Source organism: Ursus maritimus, unplaced genomic scaffold, assembly GCF_017311325.1.
Source record: "Ursus maritimus isolate PB19 unplaced genomic scaffold, ASM1731132v1 scaffold_8, whole genome shotgun sequence".
Taxonomy (NCBI): Eukaryota; Metazoa; Chordata; class Mammalia; order Carnivora; family Ursidae; genus Ursus; species Ursus maritimus.
The window spans coordinates 12,258,510-12,279,664 of record NW_024426996.1 but is presented as its reverse complement, the minus strand read 5'-3'; the positions used below and the strand labels follow the sequence as shown (position 1 = coordinate 12,279,664).

At 39.5% G+C, this 21,155-nt stretch overlaps 1 protein-coding gene across 3 annotated transcripts in view; it reads right to left on the bottom strand.

Moving 5' to 3' along the window:
* The window catches only part of FAM13A (family with sequence similarity 13 member A), a 103,231-nt gene extending 82,340 nt beyond the window's left edge, over nucleotides 1-20,891 (bottom strand). Inside the window, exons 1-2 of one of the 3 annotated variants that reach the window (XM_008707141.2) lie at nucleotides 20,166-20,891; nucleotides 3,416-3,457 (exon numbers count right to left, since the gene is read on the bottom strand). In XM_008707141.2, the coding sequence (XP_008705363.1) occupies nucleotides 3,416-3,457; nucleotides 20,166-20,194 (71 nt within the window). In that variant the 5' untranslated portion in view covers nucleotides 20,195-20,891. The remainder of the gene's footprint in view (nucleotides 1-3,415; nucleotides 3,458-20,165) is intronic. The other 2 variants (XM_008707139.2, XM_008707138.2) reach the window with 2 other exon arrangements.
* Between the last annotated feature and the right edge of the window lie 264 nt (nucleotides 20,892-21,155).

Here is a 21,155-nt window from a genome sequence, read left to right as displayed (position 1 = left end):
ACAACAGGCCAAAGAATTCAGACAGTAACAGGCTGGACGTGGCAAAGAATGCCTATGGCAAACTGCTAATCTGAGCAATTGATGTAGGGGCGCCTTTCTGGGAGTCCAGCCGAGACTGTGAGAGCCCAGGGTATGGGCAGCCTTGCCAAGAATGTTCTTCACCTGCAGTTTGCAGGTTCTTGTCTATTTTGTAGCAATCTTGCTAAGGGTTTGGCATAACTTGTTCTTCCCTTTCATTTCCTTACATCACTTCAACAGGGTGGGTAATCTCTAATGAGCATCTGGGGAACAATGACACCTACTGTTTGAACTACTGTGGCTGCAGTCATCCTGCCACATGAGACGGCAGCAAGTGCAGAATTGTAGCTACTGTTTCTTTCCTTTGGGGGAAAACAAAAGGACGGATGGTTCTGGAGAGTTAGGCTAGGGTGGAGAAGTGCTGAAATTACAGAAGAGAGAGTTCTTATCACAGAAGATATTTAATCTAGAATGAGAATATATGAGTGCACGTCTATTTATAACAGTCCTACCTTACCAAAGAAAAAACTGAAGGCAACTAAAATGTAGAGCAGACTACCATGTGGTTCAGCCATGAGTGTTTATAACAGAGAATCGTAATCACAGAAACTGAAATTCCACAAGGTGAAGAGTGGAGTAAGGTAAGGATGGAAATGGCCTCTCTGGTTCCCAGTTCCTGCATCCCACTTGCCTCCCCCTAGCCACAGACGGGGCCTGGAACCTCCACCCGTGCACTGCAGTTCCTCTGCATGCTCCCCATCGCCATCCTCCACTGCAGGTACGGACTCTGTTCTCGTTATAAATCATGCACCTTGTCCCCGCTCCAAGAGCTGGATGCTTGTCCGATCCCTATCTGAATTCCTTTATGGATCATCTCTTCTTCTCTCCTGACACTGGAGCCCTGCTTTGCTCTTAATCTTCTGTTTTGATCCGGTCTTCCTGACGACTGCCCACTCCCAGACCTGCAGACACTGAGTTTTGCCATTCTACCTCATGCTGGACCTTTCAGAATAAACCACCAACTGAATATCCCACCACTGACCGCCTGTCCCATCCCTGTCCCCTGTGCTGGCTGCCTGTGGCTGGATCTACTGCTGGTGAGTCCCTACCTCAGCTGATGGGTCTCATCTCTTGTTTGGACCTTTCCTCTCTGTCTCCACCCCCCTCCCCCAAAAAAGCCAAAAACCAAAACCCCAAAAGACCTTGACAAGTCAACACTAACAAAATATAATACATAGCACTCAATATTCAATATTCCTAGTCAGGAAAGTTATCATTTTGCAACTACCAATAACTTTTTACTTTTCAAAGCCACAAAAAATATTATTTTTGGATTTTAAACGAGCCAGTTTAGTTTTTTATCATGTTGACAAATTTTTATGAAATTCATGAGTCTTGCAGTAACTGCCCTTTCTGAGAATTGTAGGAAGGGAATCTTAATAAAGGAGGAGAGAAAGGAGTGGAAGACAAAGAGGCTACAGAAATGTAAGTATATTTAAAACATTTCAGCAGTCATTTGCTCTTACTAGACATAGTGCAAAAAAAGTGTGCTAATTTATAAATTAAATTATTAGTGGACATGTTATGTTTCTAGTTCAAAAATCTGGAAGAACTTTAATCATAGTTAACAATCATGTATTCTTTCTTCCACTTAAATTCTGTATATTAGAACAACCCAAGAAGAGTTAATCTTAAAGCAGCCATGCAAATAATTTGAAAACAAAACAAAAAAAACTCCCTCCAAACAGATTTATATTTTACTAATAGATTCTCCCTACTTCGTGTCAAGTAGATAATAAAGAAAAGTTAAATTAACTTGTACCAACTTACTTCTTATGTAATTTCTAAGACTATCATATAATGTTACTCAGAAAAAGAAACTACGTTTGAGATTTTAATTTCAGGACAAATAATAATTATTTTTTCATTTATGAAATAGAGCCACTTAAAAGAGCCACAAAAGCATGCCTGCTGGTAACTTCCTTTTTCTGCAACTTCACCTCTCCTGTACATGTCGGCTAGTATGCATATTCATTTTTTTCTTACTTTTATAATATTTTAGTTTTTATGACTCTTAACATTGAAAGGTCAAATAGCTTCTACCAAGAGTTATGGTAAATACATTTTCTTTACATTCTTTAACTTTCATTTTGCAAGTACAGAATTTCTTTTTCAAGACACATTAGTCTAAACAATTACAAAAATCATCACATTAGAAAACACAATTATGTGTCTCTTAAGGTCTTTAGACTTATAAACCCATTTTTCCCATCTGCTTTTAAAAATTGTTAAAAAAATAAAATTCAAAAACATAGACTGATGTTACCCAGAGGAACAAAAATAAGACAGAGGACAGTTCTCATTTGTTGGCATGATCTGGTGCTGCAGTCTTCTGTACTGCAGTCTTCTGTACTGTAAAACTTAATTTCTGTTAATATAGGATAATCATTTGATATTACTGTGTGTATTTACATAATGAATACCAGAGTCACCATGTACTCGGCAACAGCATTCTCTTGTGTTTATAGTAATTGTATAGTTGAGGTAGCCTACAAACCAGAGTGTGCTGATCTGGTTGGCAGGAAACCAAAGTGAATCAAATGGACCACCATGTTGTCTCAAACTAAAACCTCAAATGTTCTCTCCTTTGCCACAATGTGATTATGCAATATGCTTTGAGTCGCTGAAGGGCGGAACAGTACTGAAAAGCAGTTACTTGGCTAAGACTGAAGTCCTATGACACATTTCTGAACTATTGTTGGTTGAATTAAAGCCTAAATCTAACTCTGGGACTATTACAACAAATCTGATTCAGAAATAAACAAACTATGTATCACATATCCTGACATTTCTTTTTAAAAAAGTAGATTTCAAAATTGAGGAAAGAGTTAATAATCTACTTTGAGTTCTGTAAACTCACCTGTTTTAATAGTTGTTCCTCTGGCTTCATAAGCATTAGAAAACCACCCTAAACTTCACAAACTTGCTGAATACTCAGTTTCACACTCTGCTACTATACAGAAAATGATCTAACATAGCTGAAGCTTTGTGCTTGCTCCCCTCCCCCATCTGCATATATGCACGGAATAGAAATTTTTAAAACGTAGGTAACAGTGTAATCATTAGGCGGTTTCTGAAATTAAAATGGCTACCTTGACACTTCTGAATTTAAAACAAAATATCTTATTTAATCTTTTAGCTCTATTAAATTTAAGATTTCTTAAACCAAAGAGAAGAAAAACACAGCAGGAACAATAAGGTGAAGGGTTCCAATAAGCTTAGTTTTGCCACAGTGTAGAATATTCTATTGAAAAGAATTAGAATAGGCAAATAAACTCAAAGAAGCCCTACCCCTCTTCCATTCCCTGTAATAGAACAACAAAAATCAAATAAATACCTCAAATAGAAAGGTGACATAGGTCTTTCGTCTTCTTGTGAACTAAAAGGAAAATAAATTTTGTATTAATTTCTGTTAATATTTTAACATATCAATTTTACTAAAACTCCGTTCTTCCTGTCAGGAATTTTATTTTGACATATTACAGCTAATCTCATGATAGAGTAAAGTTAGTAAAACATACTCTACCTTGGACCTAGCCAAGGTCAATTACTTATTCATGGGAGACCATCAAGAGAAGTTTCTCTCAAGATTAGCCTCAGGCAAAAATAAGTCACATCACACTTTCAAGAGGAAGCTTTTTACTACCTTATTTCTACAAGCCCCATCCAAGTTCCATATATTATGCATAAATCCTTAAAATGATTGCATACTCAATTATCTCAATAAAGTTAATTATAGCTCATTACCACGATGATGAAAGTAAGAAACAGCCAACAAAATATTCCTGTTAAGTGTGAACCACTTCAGGAATGATGCCCTAGCAATGAGAGACACATCAGTGAACACTACTCTTGCTCTTTGTCCCCTGTAGTTACTCTAAGTATTAATGAGTATGGATAACATGTAAGGACATAAATAAAATTACAGAAATAGTTTACAGTCTTCAATCAACACAATAGTTTACATTCTTCAAACACAATCATATGAAGCTTAAAAGTATTTTTTTTAAATGTAAGATATATACAATATTTTTCCTTTAACATGTGCTTTCTTCTGATAAATGAGTTCAAAACTATGAATGAGTCTCTCTCCCTTAGTGTCTGGAGTGGTCTTTGAACTTTTTTGATTATACATTCATAAAATTTGCTTTTAAACAGCACTCCCCTCAATATATGACTAAGTATCTACCTCTACTAATTACGTGCATCATTAAACAGATAAAGGTAGAAATATAAACTATTAGATAAAAGTAAGAAGCAGCTCTAATACTTCCTTCCTGCAGCCCGATGGTGAATCTTGTACACCACCTGGGGTGTCCACCACCTCTGGGGAAACAACTAGGTAATTCAGCTTTCCTTCTGTCTCAGCTTATTTTTTATTTTCTAAAGGATCATTGATGAAAAGAGAAAAGCTTGCTTCAGTTGGTAATATTATCCTGGCAAAATCTTATTGCAGTTATATTGTAAACACACCGACACAAACATACCCGTCCTAGAAGTTGAAAAGGTCTTAGCATTTGAATTGGAAGATGGCACATAAACTATGACATACTATTTTTCATTGTTGCATGATTTTGGTTTCCAATTTCATTATAGCTTAGCTGTTCTAATGTTTATGTTGCCAAAGACTAACGTTTGTAACCAGTTTGCCAATTCTTCCTAAGTGATGGGTAAGTGATGGGTCAGCTTTGTTATCAATTCTAATGTGGGTGGACCGAGGGCACAGCTTAGAGAGTCAGGTTGCAGAGCTGAAGAGTTAGAAGTGACATGTGGGAAAGGTCCACCTGGAGCAGGGCTGTTACAGGAGGGGACTATTTTAAGCGAAACTGGCACAAGGAGCTTACAGAGTGGTTTCAAAAAATTCCTTGCAAAAACTGAACAAATTATAAAAAACTTTGGAATTGGGTTTCCTAATCAAGGATTCACTGTCAAAAAGTACAATTATGACCAACACAATGCAAAAAGGCTGCAACTAAAAACCTCTAACGGTTTTATTATTATAGGAACATTGCCTCCATGTGTTATAAAAGGGACACTGTACTAAAAACTTTTATGCCCAGAACAGATCCTTGACTCTAACATGTAACAAATTTTAATGAAAATTAACAAGGGTACTTTAGTGAAGATTTAATTAGCAATATGGTTGGTTTCCTCAGAACTTAGAAGTGCTTTTGGGAGACTTACATGGTGCAGAGTTCTAAACACAGCTGTTCATGTTTTGGCTAATGTTTATTTTGCCTGCATGCTAAATTTCTTTGTAGCAAACAGAGGCAATCGAAATACATCCTTTCTCCCTTTACATCTCTTCTCCCTCACACATTTACTCACTAGCCAGGTGCTACTTACGGGGTGCTCCAACATTAATTAACTCATGTAAATCCTCATCAAAACCTTTCTGGTACTTGCTCCTCAACTTGAGGTAAGTGGGCTCAGAGGGGGCACATAACATAGGCAGGTCACACAGCTAGTGATGTGTGAGTTACTATATTACATGTTACTCCACTTCTGTCATTTACCACCTTCCCTTGAGTCGTAAGTTATCAGAATATGGTGGGATGAATAAGTGAAGAAAATTGATGTGATGGCCAGTCTGCACGGCAGCAGCCCTCAACAAGATCTCGAGGACTTTATATTCCCCATGTCATGCTTCTGATTATAACGACTCTACACCAGCTTTAGTCCATTCACAATGCATGATGACTGACAGCATGTGTAAAGTGAATATTTTATTAAAATGTACTGGCAATATAAGAATAACTCCTGATAGAAACACAAGTTTTTAATCATAAGCAAGTATTTTTCAGGCTGTATCTGCCTGAAAACAAGGTTGTCAATGGAAGAGAAAATGAGAAATTCTTAATTTGGGGGCGCCTGGGTGGCTCAGTCATTAAGCGTCTGCCTTTGGCTCGGGTCATCATCCCAGAGACCTGGGATCAAGTCCCACATCTGGCTCCCTGCTCAGCGGGAAGCCTGCTTCTCCCTCTCCCTCTGCCCCTGCTTGTGTTCCCTCTCTCGCTGTCTCTCTCTCTGTCAAATAAATAAAATCTTAAAAAAAAAATCTTAATTTGGATATGTCCCTGAAGTTTGACTAGTTTTACATGTCCCAAAAAAGAAAGTATAAATAGTGCAATTTAAACAAAATCAAACAGACTCAGTACTAGCGTTACTCAATCAGCAGCAGTCAACAGGGCAGCAATCCATGCACAGTACTCAAAACAACAATTCATAAAGGGAATGAAAATAAATCAATTTTGATAGTTAATTAGCATATTTCTCTTTTCCTTTTCATGAAAGTACCTTTTCCTTGGGTTTTTGTAAGTTGACAAGTGTATAAAGTTTGAAACAAAACTGAAACACTGACTTCAAATTAAGTCCGTTAATTTTAAAAGTCAATGTAATGCACTGATTTTAAAGGCAATTTTAAGAAAAAATGGCTAAGGACAATTCTTCCAAATAGAACTGAGAAGATAAACTTTTCCACGAAATTTACATATCAGAGTACAAACCATATGGAAAATAAGTCACCATTTCTATGTTTGCACAAAACAGATATTTTACTATTGTTACAGGCCCCCAAGCATCTATTTATAGAGGTTATTAATGCCTGTTCCTGGATTTATGTTAATTTTACGGCATGTCCAGTGATATTAAATGAGTCATAATTTTTGGCCTAAATTTTAAATTGAAAATTCTGACTGATTTTTAATTTTTAAAAATAAGCACAAATACTGTGAATGAAAATGGGAGTGTCATGAAATTAAGTCAATGACAAACTCTAATAACTTGGAATTCATTCAATTTCCTCCTTGTTACTAGTATAAACCCCAGGTTTTAATTATTTCCTGTTTCCTAACTCTGAATTCCTAGCTTAAGCAGCCAATTAGTTTATCGTTTTTTCCTCTTTTTACAATTTGAACATACATTGAGAGATGTGGGCAGCTACCTCATGCATGCCAGGCTATCGGATGCTTCATGTCCTCAGACATGTGGTGATATGTTCTCTCAAAACAACTGCCTCTGGGAAGAACATTTATCTAATAGACCCAAGTAACAGTCCAAATCTAGGAAGCTACAATTGAGAAGAGCAATAACAGATACTATATTTTTAGTGGGGTCTTAATCAAATGTATTTATAGGGCTCAATATTGGTAAACGCACAGAAATGAATGACCCCTAGACTTACAGTTTCTTCACGAGCAGCACTAATTTCAAACCTGAAGCCACAGGATACAACGTCTATCAATTTAATTACACAGGAAGCTAACAGGTATCACAAAATGTAGGGCACTTTCTATATACGAGGAAAACCAAATACTGTGGGGAGAATTCTCAGTGTGGTATTCAGAAGGGACCTTCCACAGCTGGATCAAATCACCATTCCATTCATTTCCCTTTTGAACTGTTCTGATAAATGTTCCAATGAGTCCAACGTTCTAATTGGTTATTGTGGCTAGCCACCAAAAAAAAAAAAAAAAAAAAAAAAAAAAAGAACATCATCTGCATATTTAGTACACACTTCAACTCAAGTGATTCTCAAGTGATTTGAGCTAGAAGAAATAGTTTGCAAGTGTTCCTTGAGTACTGAGGAGTTAAAAAAAAAAAAAAAGCCAGGTAAATCCTAAGGATTAAGTTCCATTCATGGGAGAAACTAGGAAACCCATCTGTGGGGGCTTAACGCAAAACAAAGAGCAAAAGGGAGAGACTAAAGTGAGGGAGCAAAAGGATACAACTAAAAGTATTAAGTAAACTTTTTTTCTTTCTGGAATTCAAGGTTTTTCTTCACATCGAGGAGAATTTTCTTAGAGAATGATGAGGTGAGTAAAGTTAGCACGTTTTCTTTCCTTCCCTCCTCTGCAAAACCCCAAGTGCCACACTTCCTTGAGCATTTTCAATTTAAACCCAGTCCTGGGCATGAACCATGGGCACTCCAGCGGGGGAGGGAGGGAGCAGCTGGTGTGCTCAGAGCCCCATTCAGGGATATGGAAAAGAAAAACAATCTCCCTGTTCTTCTTGGGAAACAAATGTAAGTGTTCTCAGGTTGGTTCATAGCTAAGTGTTTGCAGCTACAATTCTGGGGGGATATTTCTGTAGATGTGTTTATATACTTTATCATAAGTTTTGTTTGTTTAGTTGTATTATTTGCATGTTGTGACTAAGAACACAACGCCTTTCCAGTAGAAATAAAAACAAATTATTGAAGTTTAAGAGTAAATCCGTTTTCCTGACCAAAGGGTTAATGCAAAGAGCTGAAGCCGTTAATATTCACAGGACATGACTTTTTAACCAACATTAAGACCTATTATTTTCAAGGCAAAATAAACAGACAAAACAAAAAGAGTTCCAAAAATTGATAACTTTTTTCTCAATAAGACAGGAAAATGTTTTTACCACTTTCTTGATCACCTAGTGGAAATCTGAAATGTATTCGTTATGGGTTGAATTGTGTCTTTTCAGAAAGATATGTGGAAACCCCAACCTCCAGTACCTCAGCATGTGACTTGATTTGGAAACAGGGTCTTTACAGAGGTGATCAAGTTAAAATGAAATCATTAGAGTGGGCCCTAATTCAGTATAACTGGCATCCTTACAAAAAGGGGAAGTTTGGACACAAAGATAGACACGCACTCAGGGAGAACACAGTGTGAAGACAGAGCTGTGTCTGCGACAGGCCAAGGAACTCCTAGAAGCCAGGAGGGAGGCTTGGAACAGATCCTTCTCCAGAGCTTTCAGAGCTTACATGGCCCTGCCAACACATTGATTTGGGATTTCTGGCCTCTAGAACAGGGAGACAATAAATTTCTGTTGTTTTAAGCCACTCTGTTTGTAACAGCAGCCCTAGGAAATGAATACATCTACTAAATTTCTTCCCCCTAAATACAGAAGAACCTGCCTCAATCTTACAAACAGGTTGTCTCTGAAAATTCCTTTATAGACCTGCTATGACTAGAACTGATTTCCAGCACTCACATGGGGATTTGATTCCCAGGCCTGTAATAAACTCTCATTCAAATGAACTGTTTTCAATAAGTAGTCCAGATACAATATTTAAAAAAAAAGTTTTTAAAGAAAAACTTTTGGCTATGTTCCAGTTAGAAACACATTCTACATCTTCATGCGTACGCATAAAATAGACACAAAATTTACGAAATTATTCTTTGTTTGGATATTTTCTTTCTTTTTTTTTTTTAAGTGAGCTCCACACCCAGTGTGGAGCCCAACATGGTTGGCGGGGCGGGGGGGCGGGCTCGAACTCATGACCGTGAGATCAAGAGCTGAGCCAAGATCAAGAGTTGGACGCTTAACCAACTGAACCATCCAGGCGACCTTGTTTGGATATTTTCTATTGTGTTACATTTTACTCACGTAAAATTATTTAAAATACTGGTCACAACCTGCTACATTGATTTTATGACCACTAATAGGTCATGACCCACAGCTGAAAAACACTGTTCTAAAACGCTATGGCAATTACACTTCCCTCTTGCTTGATATATGTATAATGCACGTTCAATGAATGTTGTTGAATTAAGATCTATGTTCCCACAGGACAGAAAGAAAACACTCTTTCTTTTGCTTCCCCATCGCCAGAATCAGGTCTGGGCCAAAGAAGTACAGATTTTGTCCAGTCTGGATGGCAGATACGCACAGAGAGGAAGCAGTCTCAGATAAATTCAGTAGTGGGCAGGACAACATAGTTCTAGAAAGCCTTGGGGAAGCTGACAGAGTACTTCCAAGTCTCCTTTAAATGTTCTTTTCCTGGTTGAACCGCAGAATGGTGTCAAGAATGATACTCAGGGACATATGGTCTCTTTGGATTCCTCCCGATTTTATGACTATGGCATTCTTTATCAACCTGCGTCCCGTCTTTTAGATTCAAAAAACATACTTGAAGGGAACTAAGGAACATCTCATTCTATTTCAGTCCTATCCATCTAACTACTTCCATCTCTGGATGCCCTTCTGATGAACATCATTCAGAGATCTGGGGGAGGGAGGGTGTGCACAGTCAGGGAAGAGCTTCTCTTCAGGGAGGGGTAGGTTCCTTCATTTTCTATTGAGTCTCTCCCTACAGTCAGAAAGTCAGAAGTGAAGCATAGCTACCTGCTGCCTGACTGACACAGCCAGGGGGCTCACGCTGCACCTCACAGGGGATCGTGGCTGGAGACACGTGCTGAAGTCACAGAACGGAATTCCTTTTATAACACTGAAATCACGTGACTAAGTCAACCTCAAAGAACTTTATCCCTTATCCCCACATTTAGTCAGTCACCAAATTGTGCTGATTCTACCTTAAAAAACAAAACCAAAAACAAACCCCCCAAAACACGTCTCTTGAACTTGATTTCTCCATTTCCACTTCCTTCGTCTTTCCCAGAGTCAGGACTGTTTCCCTGCTACCCGTACCATTTTATCCTTAATACTCCACCAGGTTCATACTCCTAACTTAAAAGCCTCTCCCACTTCCCCATTGCTTCGGGATAAAACCCAAATGTCTAAATCTGGCACACAAGGTCCCTCCCAATCTGAGTCTAACATACCTCTGTAGACCACTCACTATACTTTTTTAAGTCCTCCTGTTTGTACGTGCTGTTCCCTCTGTCTTAAATGCTTCCTTCACCAATCTCTGCCTGGAAAATATTTCATCTTTCAGCTCAAGTGTCATCTAATCTGGAAAGCCATTTCCAGCACCCTGGAGAGGGAGATGCTTTCTCCTCCAAGCTCTGATGCACTGTTCACAGCTATAAATGAGCAGCGCAACGACAGAATTCGCGAGTTCAGACGCTTGCCTCAGTTCCTGGACATGTCTTTACGTTTGTACCACCCCTAGCACCTAGCAGGGTACTAGAACATTCCAGGTGCTCAGTAAATGGCTGAGTAAAATTAGTATCATCAAGACTTTGCTGAGTGCTAATGCTACTGTTTGATATAATATTTTGAAAACATACACTGTTTATCATTATAATTGGGCCAGTTAGAAGCATTTTCAGATATGTGCGTGTTGATTATTTTAAATTATCCTGTTCCCTTCTATTTAAAACTTAATGAAATCGCAACTGTGCTGTGGGTTTTCTCCCATCCTTAAAGACAATAAATTAATTTCTTTTCTTCAGAGGCACAACTGAGGTGGGAGTTCTGCCACGATGCCAGTAATGTAGACACTGTACTTTCTGTGGTGTACAGCGAACCCAGGAAAGGATGTGTTCAGGCAAGGTAATATGGTCTTGCCACATAGTCTATCTGTTTGTTCTGGCTTGAGAGCAGGAAAAGAAAATTATTTCACTTCACTGCAAACCCAAAGGTTGTTTGGGGCTTAAAGAAATTTTTGGTTTAGTCTCAAAACTATTTTCAAGGCAGCTGGAAGCTTTCATTTGTCTTTGAGATTCTTGTTCAGAAAAGTATGTTTATCACTGATTGCCTTAGGGAGGCAATGATTTAGAATGCTACATACAGTCATTTTCTTTATGGGGGAGTTGCTATTAGTTGATGAAAAAATATTTTTAGAACATGAATAAATAAGTTAAAATATTTTCTAATCTTTAGTTAAACAAACTCAAAAGAATATAAGGATACTTGCAGGAGGGAAGAGAAAGAGTAAGTTATTTTTACTAACTTTTAAAAGTAATTACTATCAGGGCACCTGGGTGGCTCAGCCGGTTAAGCATCCACCTTCGGCTCAGGTCATGATGCCAGGATCCTGGGATCCAGTCCCACATGTGGCTCCTTGCTCAGCAGGGTGTGTGCTTCTCCTTCTGCCTCTGCCCCTCCCCTCTCTCCCTGCTTGTTCTCTCTCTCTCTCTCTCTCTCAAAATATAAAAGCTTAAAAAATTACCATTATAACATTATTGATGGTTTGTTAATACAGATTTTATTTAAGAGATATTAATTTCCCAAACTGTTAAGTCTGAATGTAGATTTTTCGCAGGAGACAAAAACATGCAGAAAGCAATGCAAATTATCCTCTAACTTTATTATCCATCTTTCCCCTAACAAACCCTTCCTCTGCCAGATACAAGGGCTCATTCAGCATTTTTGAGTGGCTACTATGCATCTGAGCCAACGAGAGGTGCTGCAGATACACAGGCTAATAAGATATGGTCTAAATCCTTACAGAATTTATAGGCCAGGCAGAAACAGAAACTTGAAATTTGATAATGATTATGAAAAAAGGATACACATCTACCATGTGTTGAGGGCTCACCATAGTAAGTCAAGGCTTTGGGTTAAGCGCCTCATAGACATTTTCTCAGTTGATCCTCAAAGACACCCTTGGAGAGAGGTATCAGTAACTGGATTTTTTCAGATAAGAAAAACAGGTCTTAGAAAGGGTAATTCACCAGCTGCTGGCCACAGAGCCAGAGAGGGCTGAGATTCCAATCCAAGTCTGCAGAAGCCAGAGCTCCAGACCTCACACTCAAGTACCAAGCAGTTTCGCAGGTTAGGTGACGTGAGCGATACTGGGGATGAGTTTTGAGGGTCGCGGAGGCATTATTAGGAGGAAGAGAACAGACAGGGCACTCTTCAGGAGGTGGCACGCAGGGAGTTCAGCACTGCGGACGCGGCAGGTGTGTGCCAGGCAGAGGCTCCAGGGCCAGGCAGGCACTGGAGTTTCTGCTAAGTCAAGGAACTGAAAATGAAGGAGAGTCACTTATAAAAATACTGCACAGTGTATCAATGGTCTACCCTGGCTGGCGGCTGGTTCCTAATCTTGGTTTCAGGGGCTATTTTAATCTAGACGGCGAAGTTATATTTCTTTCCATGATCATTTTGCTGACAGCAAAATACTTAAGCTCTTTCTAAACCCTTAACTTTTCCTAGTGTTTTAATTCTATCCAATATGATCTCAGTAAGGCAGTTCAGTTCTTTTTCTTTTTTCTTTTTTTTAAGATTTTATTTACTTATTTGACAGAGAGACCACCAGCCAGCGAGAGAGGGAACACAAGCAGGGGCAGAGGGAGAGGAAGAAGCAGGCTCCCAGCAGAGCAGGGAGCCCGATGTGGGGGCTCGATCCCAGGACCCTGGGATCACCCCCTGAGCCGAAGGCAGACACTTAACGACTTAGCCACCCAGGCGCTCCTGTTTTTATTTCTATTAAGTTCAAACTTTCTGATTTTTGTTCTTACAGTTGATGAAAAGGTACATGATTTCTTGACCCCAAACCTTAAAGGTTTTATCAAATGTATCCTGTGTCTCTGTTCTTCCACACTGCTCAGTATTTTTATTTCTTTACTTAAGTCTTAATTTTGAAAATCAGCTTCTTGGGCTTCCTACTATTTTTTTGTTTAACACCCCTCCCCAACTATTTTCCACTAACATGCCATTCTTATGTGAGAAGTAAAAGCAGTTTCCACATCTGGCTTTGTGATAAGCTGCCCAAGGGTTATAATGTAGTGTCCAGAGGAGGCAAATCTTTAGAGACAGAAAGTAGATTAGTGGTTGCCTAGAGTTGGGATGGGGGATTATAGGGAGATTGACGGTTGTTTTGGTCAGTTTGGGCTGTTCTAACAAGATACCACAGATTGAGTGGCTTGAACAATAGAGACATTTACTTCTCACAGTTCTACAGAAGGGAAGTTTAAGAACTGGAAATTACTCTTTTTGATAATAGCTTGCTGGCTGCCAAGTCCTTGCTCCATCCCCTTATAGCGGGGGAGGGGGGATGGGAAGGAATGAGTACTCTGGCCCCCTTTTCTCCTTATAAGGACACCAACCCTATTATGCGAGTGCCACCTCCACAACCTCATCCAAACCTAATTAGCCCCCAAAGGTCCCACCTCCAAATACCATCACACTGGGGATTAGAACTTCAACATATAAATTTTGGGGGAACACATTCAGCCCACAATAGGGGTTGACAGCTAAAGAATACAGGGTTTCTTTTGGGTAATGAAGATACTCTACGATTGCTTGTAGTGATGGTTGTATAACCTTGTGAGTACACTAAAAATCACTGAATTGTATACTTTATGTAGATTACACAGTTATGTGAATTATGTCTCAATAATGCTATTATAAAAAAAGTAATTTCCAGTTCTTCTTAAAGAATAAATAATCCTTTTAAAAGGTTTTATACAGTATAAACTATTTCTTGGCCATTCATTCTGATCATCACATAAATATATAATTATCATAGGAAAAAAGCAAGGTAGAAGGTTTTGAGATTTTCAAGAAATTTGATTCCATAGTATTTTTTTTTTAAGATTTATTTATTTTAGAGAGACAGTGACAGAGAAAAAGAGAGAGAGAGAGACAGAGAAAATCTCCAGCAGACTCTCTGCTGAGCATGGAGCCTGACTTGGGGCTCCATCTCATGACCCTGAGATCATGACCTGAGCTAAAATCAAGAGTTGGAACCTTAACCTACTCAGTCACCCAGGTGCCCCAATTCCACAGTGTTTTTAATGATTCTTCCTGCAAGCCATTCTTCAGGTCACTTTCCAATATTCATCCAATGAAATGGAATGCAATGCTACAGCATCACCTTCACTGTGTTAAACAGTCTTGCATTCAAGGAATTGAAAGGCACTGCAAGTATAAAATAAAAAAAAAAAAACACAAGAGAAAAGCAATATACTACTCTTTATGCCTGAGTAGTTTTATCATTTACAAAGAACTATCATATTCTTTAACTCTAAAATTGCCCCCATAAGTATGCCGAGCATTATCATCCCATTTTATAGATAAGGAAAATGTCCTGACCAAATTCATATGGGCTAGCTTGCTGTCAGTATCTGGATATGTTTTTCTGATAGCAAATTTACTACCCTTCCCCCACTGTGCTGAGTACCCAACACCTCTACTTTTTCCATGGTTTAGACACAGTGATCTTGGTAAAATTTAAAAATGTCCTCATCTTAGTTCATAATATCTTCTTTATTTGGAGTAATTAGCAAATATGTAGACTCCAGAGAAATCGTAACTTTCTTATGAGAGTAGAGCCCGCAGAGATCTTATTTGTTCAAATACAGACTAGATTAGTGATGAAGTCTAAGTTTAGATACACAACCCCATAAGGGTTAAGCCAGATTTGAAGTGAGGAAGCGTTTAACTCCCTCTTAGACAGTCTCTGTGGAGGGGTTGGGGGAGGGGCAAGCAGGGAGTGCTATCCAAGAGTCAACAAGTTAGGAATAATACAGGTTTATAGATAAATTAACTGGTGGTGTCACCACCACAGGCAGTAGAGGGCTCCCTAACACTGCACAGAAGATACACAAGCAGGACCATCATTACCTGGGGGTGTTTCCTGGTTAACTCCCACATCGTCCCCGTGTTACCAGTGTTCTTGTTTGCAAAAGGTTATTCTAATAACCAGCACTTAGTAAGACCAGATGAATTCTGCTGATAAGAGGGTTCAGTGAAGTTTTCCCCTGCTGGGTCCCTAATACATGTTAATTAACCCTGTGCTCTGTGTCTTCTCAAAAGAGCCACTGCAGTTTGGAATTAAGATGTATTTTACCATCATAAAAGAAGTAATCAGTAACATATATTGAATATCAAAATCTGATAGATGGAGTAATGAACAAGAAAATTACATAAATGTTCTTATTCTCAGTTTCCCACTTTGATAAGTAAACCAAGGAAAGAACAGGATGGTAACACATGAAAGCAGATGCCAATGCATCAAAACCAAAGGAATCTAAATTAATCACCGGGGTGGGTTCCTAACTTAATCTTCCATCATCATTCTTTGTGGATATAAACTGAGTTAGTGGCTAATGGAAAGTTAATCTAGCAAATCAAAATACGGTTGTGGAAGTTGAGTTCTGTCATAGACGTAAGACTCAGGGTTAAGATTTGCTTCTTAGCCTATGAAAGTCTTTCTATACATAAAGTAGAGATCCTGCCTACTGACCCACAAAATATAAGGAAAAAAGTCCCCTCAATATAAATCATGCGAAGAGCCTGAGGCATAAGTAAAGCCCGGAATCTGATAAAATATACTATCTCTTTAGTGACAGAAGGTAAATTTAGTCACCTGAGAAAACTTTTTTTTTTAAAGTAATTGCTATGCCCAATGTGGAACTTGAACTCATGACCCTGAGATTAAGAGTCACATGCTCTACTGACTGAGCCAACCAGGCGCCCCAAGAAAACTTATCTCAATTCTTAATTTAATATGATTTCCCCATTTACCTCTGATATTATTTTATTTCTTTGGGGGAACTTTTTCAGATGGCACGAATATCTATGTAGTGCTACAGCGTATTGAATTTTATCCTTCAGTATAAGAAGTACATATAGATATTTCTGTATTTTTAAAAATAATGGAGATAGTCTAAACAACTCAATAGATATGTAATAAGATCCCTTCTTTGGGGCGCCTGGGTGGCACAGCGGTTAAGCATCTGCCTTCAGCTCAGGGCGTGATCCCGGTGTTATGGGATCGAGCCCCACATCAGGCTCCTCCGCTATGAGCCTGCTTCTTCCTCTCCCACTCCCCCTGCTTGTGTTCCCTCTCTCGCTGGCTGTCTCTCTGTCAAATAAATAAATAAAATCTTAAAAAAAAAAAAAAAGATCCCTTCTTTAAGCCATTTAAAGTGAATTGTAAGAACTGAGTTCCTCACTTTACAGAGAGTCACAGTCTAAACATTCAACCTCTGCAGTTTTTTCTAAAGATCATGAGTTTCTAAACAGTCAACTCCATCCTTGAAGGTCTACAAATTACATTAGGTAATAAACAGATAGCAAAATACATTAAAGGGAACCAAAATATTTATATTATTCTTAGCTTTCAACCACATCTGTTATTGTCATCTCAAGTCACAGATCAACAGTAACAAATTTATCTGCTACATACTTTCACAATATGCTAGGAAAGGCTAAAGAGTCACTCATGGAAATTGTAAGCTAAGCAGACATTAGGGTAAAAACATCCCCTCTAATAAGATTATACACGTATGAGGTTAAATAAAACACAGGGTAATGTTATCCATGTAGGCACATCTCTATTATTATGCTACCCATACGGTCCATTACTGAACTCCCCACATGTGTTGTAATTGTCTGGTAGTGTGACTGCGTTCTCACTAGCATGTGACCTCTTTGAAGCAGAGCTTGTGTCTTAATTACCTCAGTATCCCTGGTAGTACAAAGTGCTTGATACATTCAACTCTATCGTAAGCATGCTTTGTTGTTGTTGTTTTTTAAAGATTTTTATTTATTTATTTGACAGAGATAGAGACAGCCAGCGAGAGAGGGAACACAAGCAGGGAGTGGGAGAGGAAGAAGCATGCTCCCAGCAGAGGAGCCTGATGTGGGGCTCGATCCCACAACACCGGGATCACACCCTGAGCCAAAGGCAGACGCTTAACGACTGAGCCACCCAGGTGCCCCTGTTGTTGTTTTTAATTAATTTATTTGAGAGAGTGAGAGAGAGACAGAGAGTGAGGCAGAGGGGCAGAGGGAGAGGAAGAGAGAATTCAAGCCTACTCTGCACTGAGCGTGAGCTCCATGTAAGACTCCACGACCCTGAGATCATGACCTGAGCGGAAACCAAGAGCCTGACGCTTAACCAACTGCGCCACTCGGGTGCCCTAAGTATGCTCTGTTCTAACAGGTAAATGAAAGCATGGATTGTTAAAAAAACACTTATAAGGTCATGGTATTAAAGATGTTATTTGGGGACGTGCAGCAGTATAGAGTTAGATTCTTATATATACCTGCTGTCAGTGGCTTTACACAAGCTATAATCATTAACTAGAGTTTAGATACGTGTTTCCCTGAGTGTGTGGACCATTTGTGTCAGATTTGCTTTCAGGAAGCTTGTGAGAATGTATTTACTTTCCCTGTCACACCCAGATCGGATTCAGTAAGTCTAGGGAAAGAGGGCAGCTTATTCATACAAACTGATTTAAAAAATTAGTTCCCCAGGTAACTCTCATGCACCTAAAGTATGAGAAGCATTGACCACTCTGCTCAGTACAAATAGGGAACATGAATTTAACTGATATTTCGAGCTATTCTTTTACTCACCCACTTTTAATTCAGTTTCTAGCCCCTTCCTGCTCTAAAACAGAACGGAGCAAAGCACTCACGCCATCAGCACGCATACCACAAGGCTCTGGAAACTTTATGCTTCGGGCAGCATTCACAGTGGGGGCGGTTGGCAACAGTCCCCATTCCTAGAGACTCACAGAAATCCTTAGCCTAAGGTACTGAACTGGGTCTGGAAGAAGCAATTAGGCGTGGGAACAGAGAAGTTTTCTGCATAAGCGCTTAAATTCACCAGAGATCCTTAAGAAGGAGAGCTACACAAACCAGCTCCTTGCCTTCAGGAGGTTTATAATCAAAGTCAGGACAGGCTGGAAGTGAAGACTGCAGGGTAATCATTCAAATTAAATTCTCAGAGCCAGAGAGCACTGAATGCACCAATCAGTACTCTTGAATGCAAATTCAAATTATTCCTTACATAGGCTTACTGATAAGGACTAACAATGCAAAATAATTCTGGAGGAAATCGTGCTAATTCGATTTCAGCTTTCATTAACTTAATCCCTGAGCAACGTTTTAGCGGTATAAAGATTTTCTTAACAGTTATATTATCAAGAAGCTTGTCACAGAGTTCAGTAATAGCCAATATTCTTCTCTAGAATATGATTGCTTAGGACCCTTAAGACTGACGTCATTATAAGAAAAACAAGTTCCCAACTTTAAAGTTGGAAACCAAATCAAGTCTCCAAAAAGCGTACATTAGTTTTCATCCGTTGGACACTTCAAGAATGTGGCCCTTTCCACTGGGTTAATATAGAGAAATTTCAGATCTGTCCATTAACCACTGTCTGTTCCCTTGGGTTATTAATTTTTTAAAAAGGATTCCTGGGATACCCCGTCAAGTTCCCGTCGCAGTGCTCCTAACATTACAGTGAAAGAAAAACCACCACACTGGTCTCTGTCAGTATCCATCTGCAGGAAACACCCTGCAAATAAACACTCAATTTTTGTTACCCTCATTTTCATTGTTGAAACATGAACATTCAGTAAAATATTGGTGGCATGGTTTTTAAAATTGAAATTCAGTGTTGTCTAAATTTTTTTCAGTCGTGTAAACTGTAATTACTACTTGATTTTTAAGATCATTTTCACTAATAAAACCCTTTATAGTTTTCTTAAAGGAAGCATTTATATGGAATCAAATGGCACTGCATGTAAAGCGGTTAAAATTGAAGTATAATAACATAATTGGGAAAAGTCATTTTAAAAATCATAAAACGTGACCTTGGGCCACTCTGAGATTTCCTCTGTGCCTCAGTTTTCCTATTGTGAAACTGGAGGACTAGACTCCAGTCCTCACAGAGGTGACTTCTAGCTTGACCACTCCAGGAAACATTATTCACTTACTCATTCACCAGCAGTGTTTTTTTTGTTTCTGTTTTTGTTTTTAAACAAGCCCCTTTGTTTAAATTTACCTTTCTCTGCTTGGGTATAAGTCCTCCACCCCGCCCGCCCTCCGCAGTCCACACTACAATCATTAACGAACAAAACAGAACCGTGTGCTCAGTCATTCTTACATAGCAGTTTTTTAAAAGGTGTCATTTGCATAATAAATCTATCTAGAATTGTTTATGGGGAAATTCAGACCTTCACATTCATGTCTATATATTGTAATGTACCTACTGACAGAAAATCCTTGCTTAGATCTGGACTCCAGAAGGGAGGGACTCTAACCTGCCTTTTTAAAAGGTCTCTAGCCTATCAGCATCCTATCAAACGAGCGGAGAGCTTGCCACAGCTTCACAGCACTGCTAAGAAGCGGGTTCAGTTTTTTTGTAAGCCTGTTCTATACATTCTTTAGTTTCTGTTTTCCTTCAGATGTCAGAGATATCCTCTTACATGTATTTTCGTTCAAGGAAGGAAATAACTGAACACAACATCATCAAGTGAGGAGCACAAGAAATCGGACCTAAATGTCAGTACAAGCGGCAGCATGATACTCCGAGCCTCTGGTCTTGGGGAAGGACATCACGGACGGCGGGCTCCACACGTTTGCAGCACACGACTACAGACGCCAAGTGCTGGCAAAGTTACGTGCCTTCATACTACTCGGAAAATACAGAAGAGAATAAAACAAAACAAACAGGAAAGAATACTACCTTTGCAGAGGCATGATCTCACAGGCCATCCTTGCAGATAAACTTGCCAGGGACCCTCCCAACTGCCCCTTCCACGCCAACTGGGTGGTCTGTCCAGGAAACGTCTCCTCTCGGTGGCTGAGCGGGGCTCGGGGCGCGAGGCTGCACCTCACAGCTGGAGCGGCGACTTGCGCTGCACTCAGCCTGACTACTGCCGCTCCCAGCCGCCAAACTTCTTCAAGCAATGCTCTTTTATCGGCTGCCTCTCTCCATTTACACTGCAGTCCACTTTGACCTTTTGTTCCAGGGAAGCAGCTGAAAGACCCAGCCAATCAGCGGGGCAGCTGCGGTAGTGCTTAAAGGAGCGGCTGCTTTCGCTCCTGCCGCCGCGGCTGCTCCTCCTGCTTCTCAGTGGGCTTGCCTAATTCTGGTAACTCGAAACTTTCCTCTCAGCGAATCCACAGACAAGCTTGTCAGTCCGGGGAGAGCGACCAATAACTGCGGCAAGAGCGAGGAGCCCCTGACTTCTCCATGTTGCAGAGACTGCCAAGGAGGAAATCCATTTGTCAAGGAAAGACGCTGCCTAGGAAACTAAAGGTTTCTGTGACAGAAGGCAAGAGCGAAGCTCCATCCCCTCTCTTCCTTTAAAAAAAAAAAAATCCAAACAAACCACTGGCATTGGAAGGCACCATACTTTTCTAGAAGGAAGGCATGCTCCTAGACCCTTGCCCTACCCACATTTATTTCCTGCTGATGTTTGTTTACACGGCAGTGGTTACTAGTCACTGGTGACATCACCCAAGGCACGTAGCTCACACTTCGGGGAGAATCCATGTCCGAAGATTGTCCAGCTTCTCAAGGGATCAAAGCGTCTACTCCCATGGAAGTTATTTCAACTTATTATTGCTGCATTTTATCTTTACAAAAATTGAATGTGTTTATTTGCATAATCATTTCCCTCTAAGAACATCAACAGCATGTTTTGGTTGGTTGCTTATTTATGTATTTACC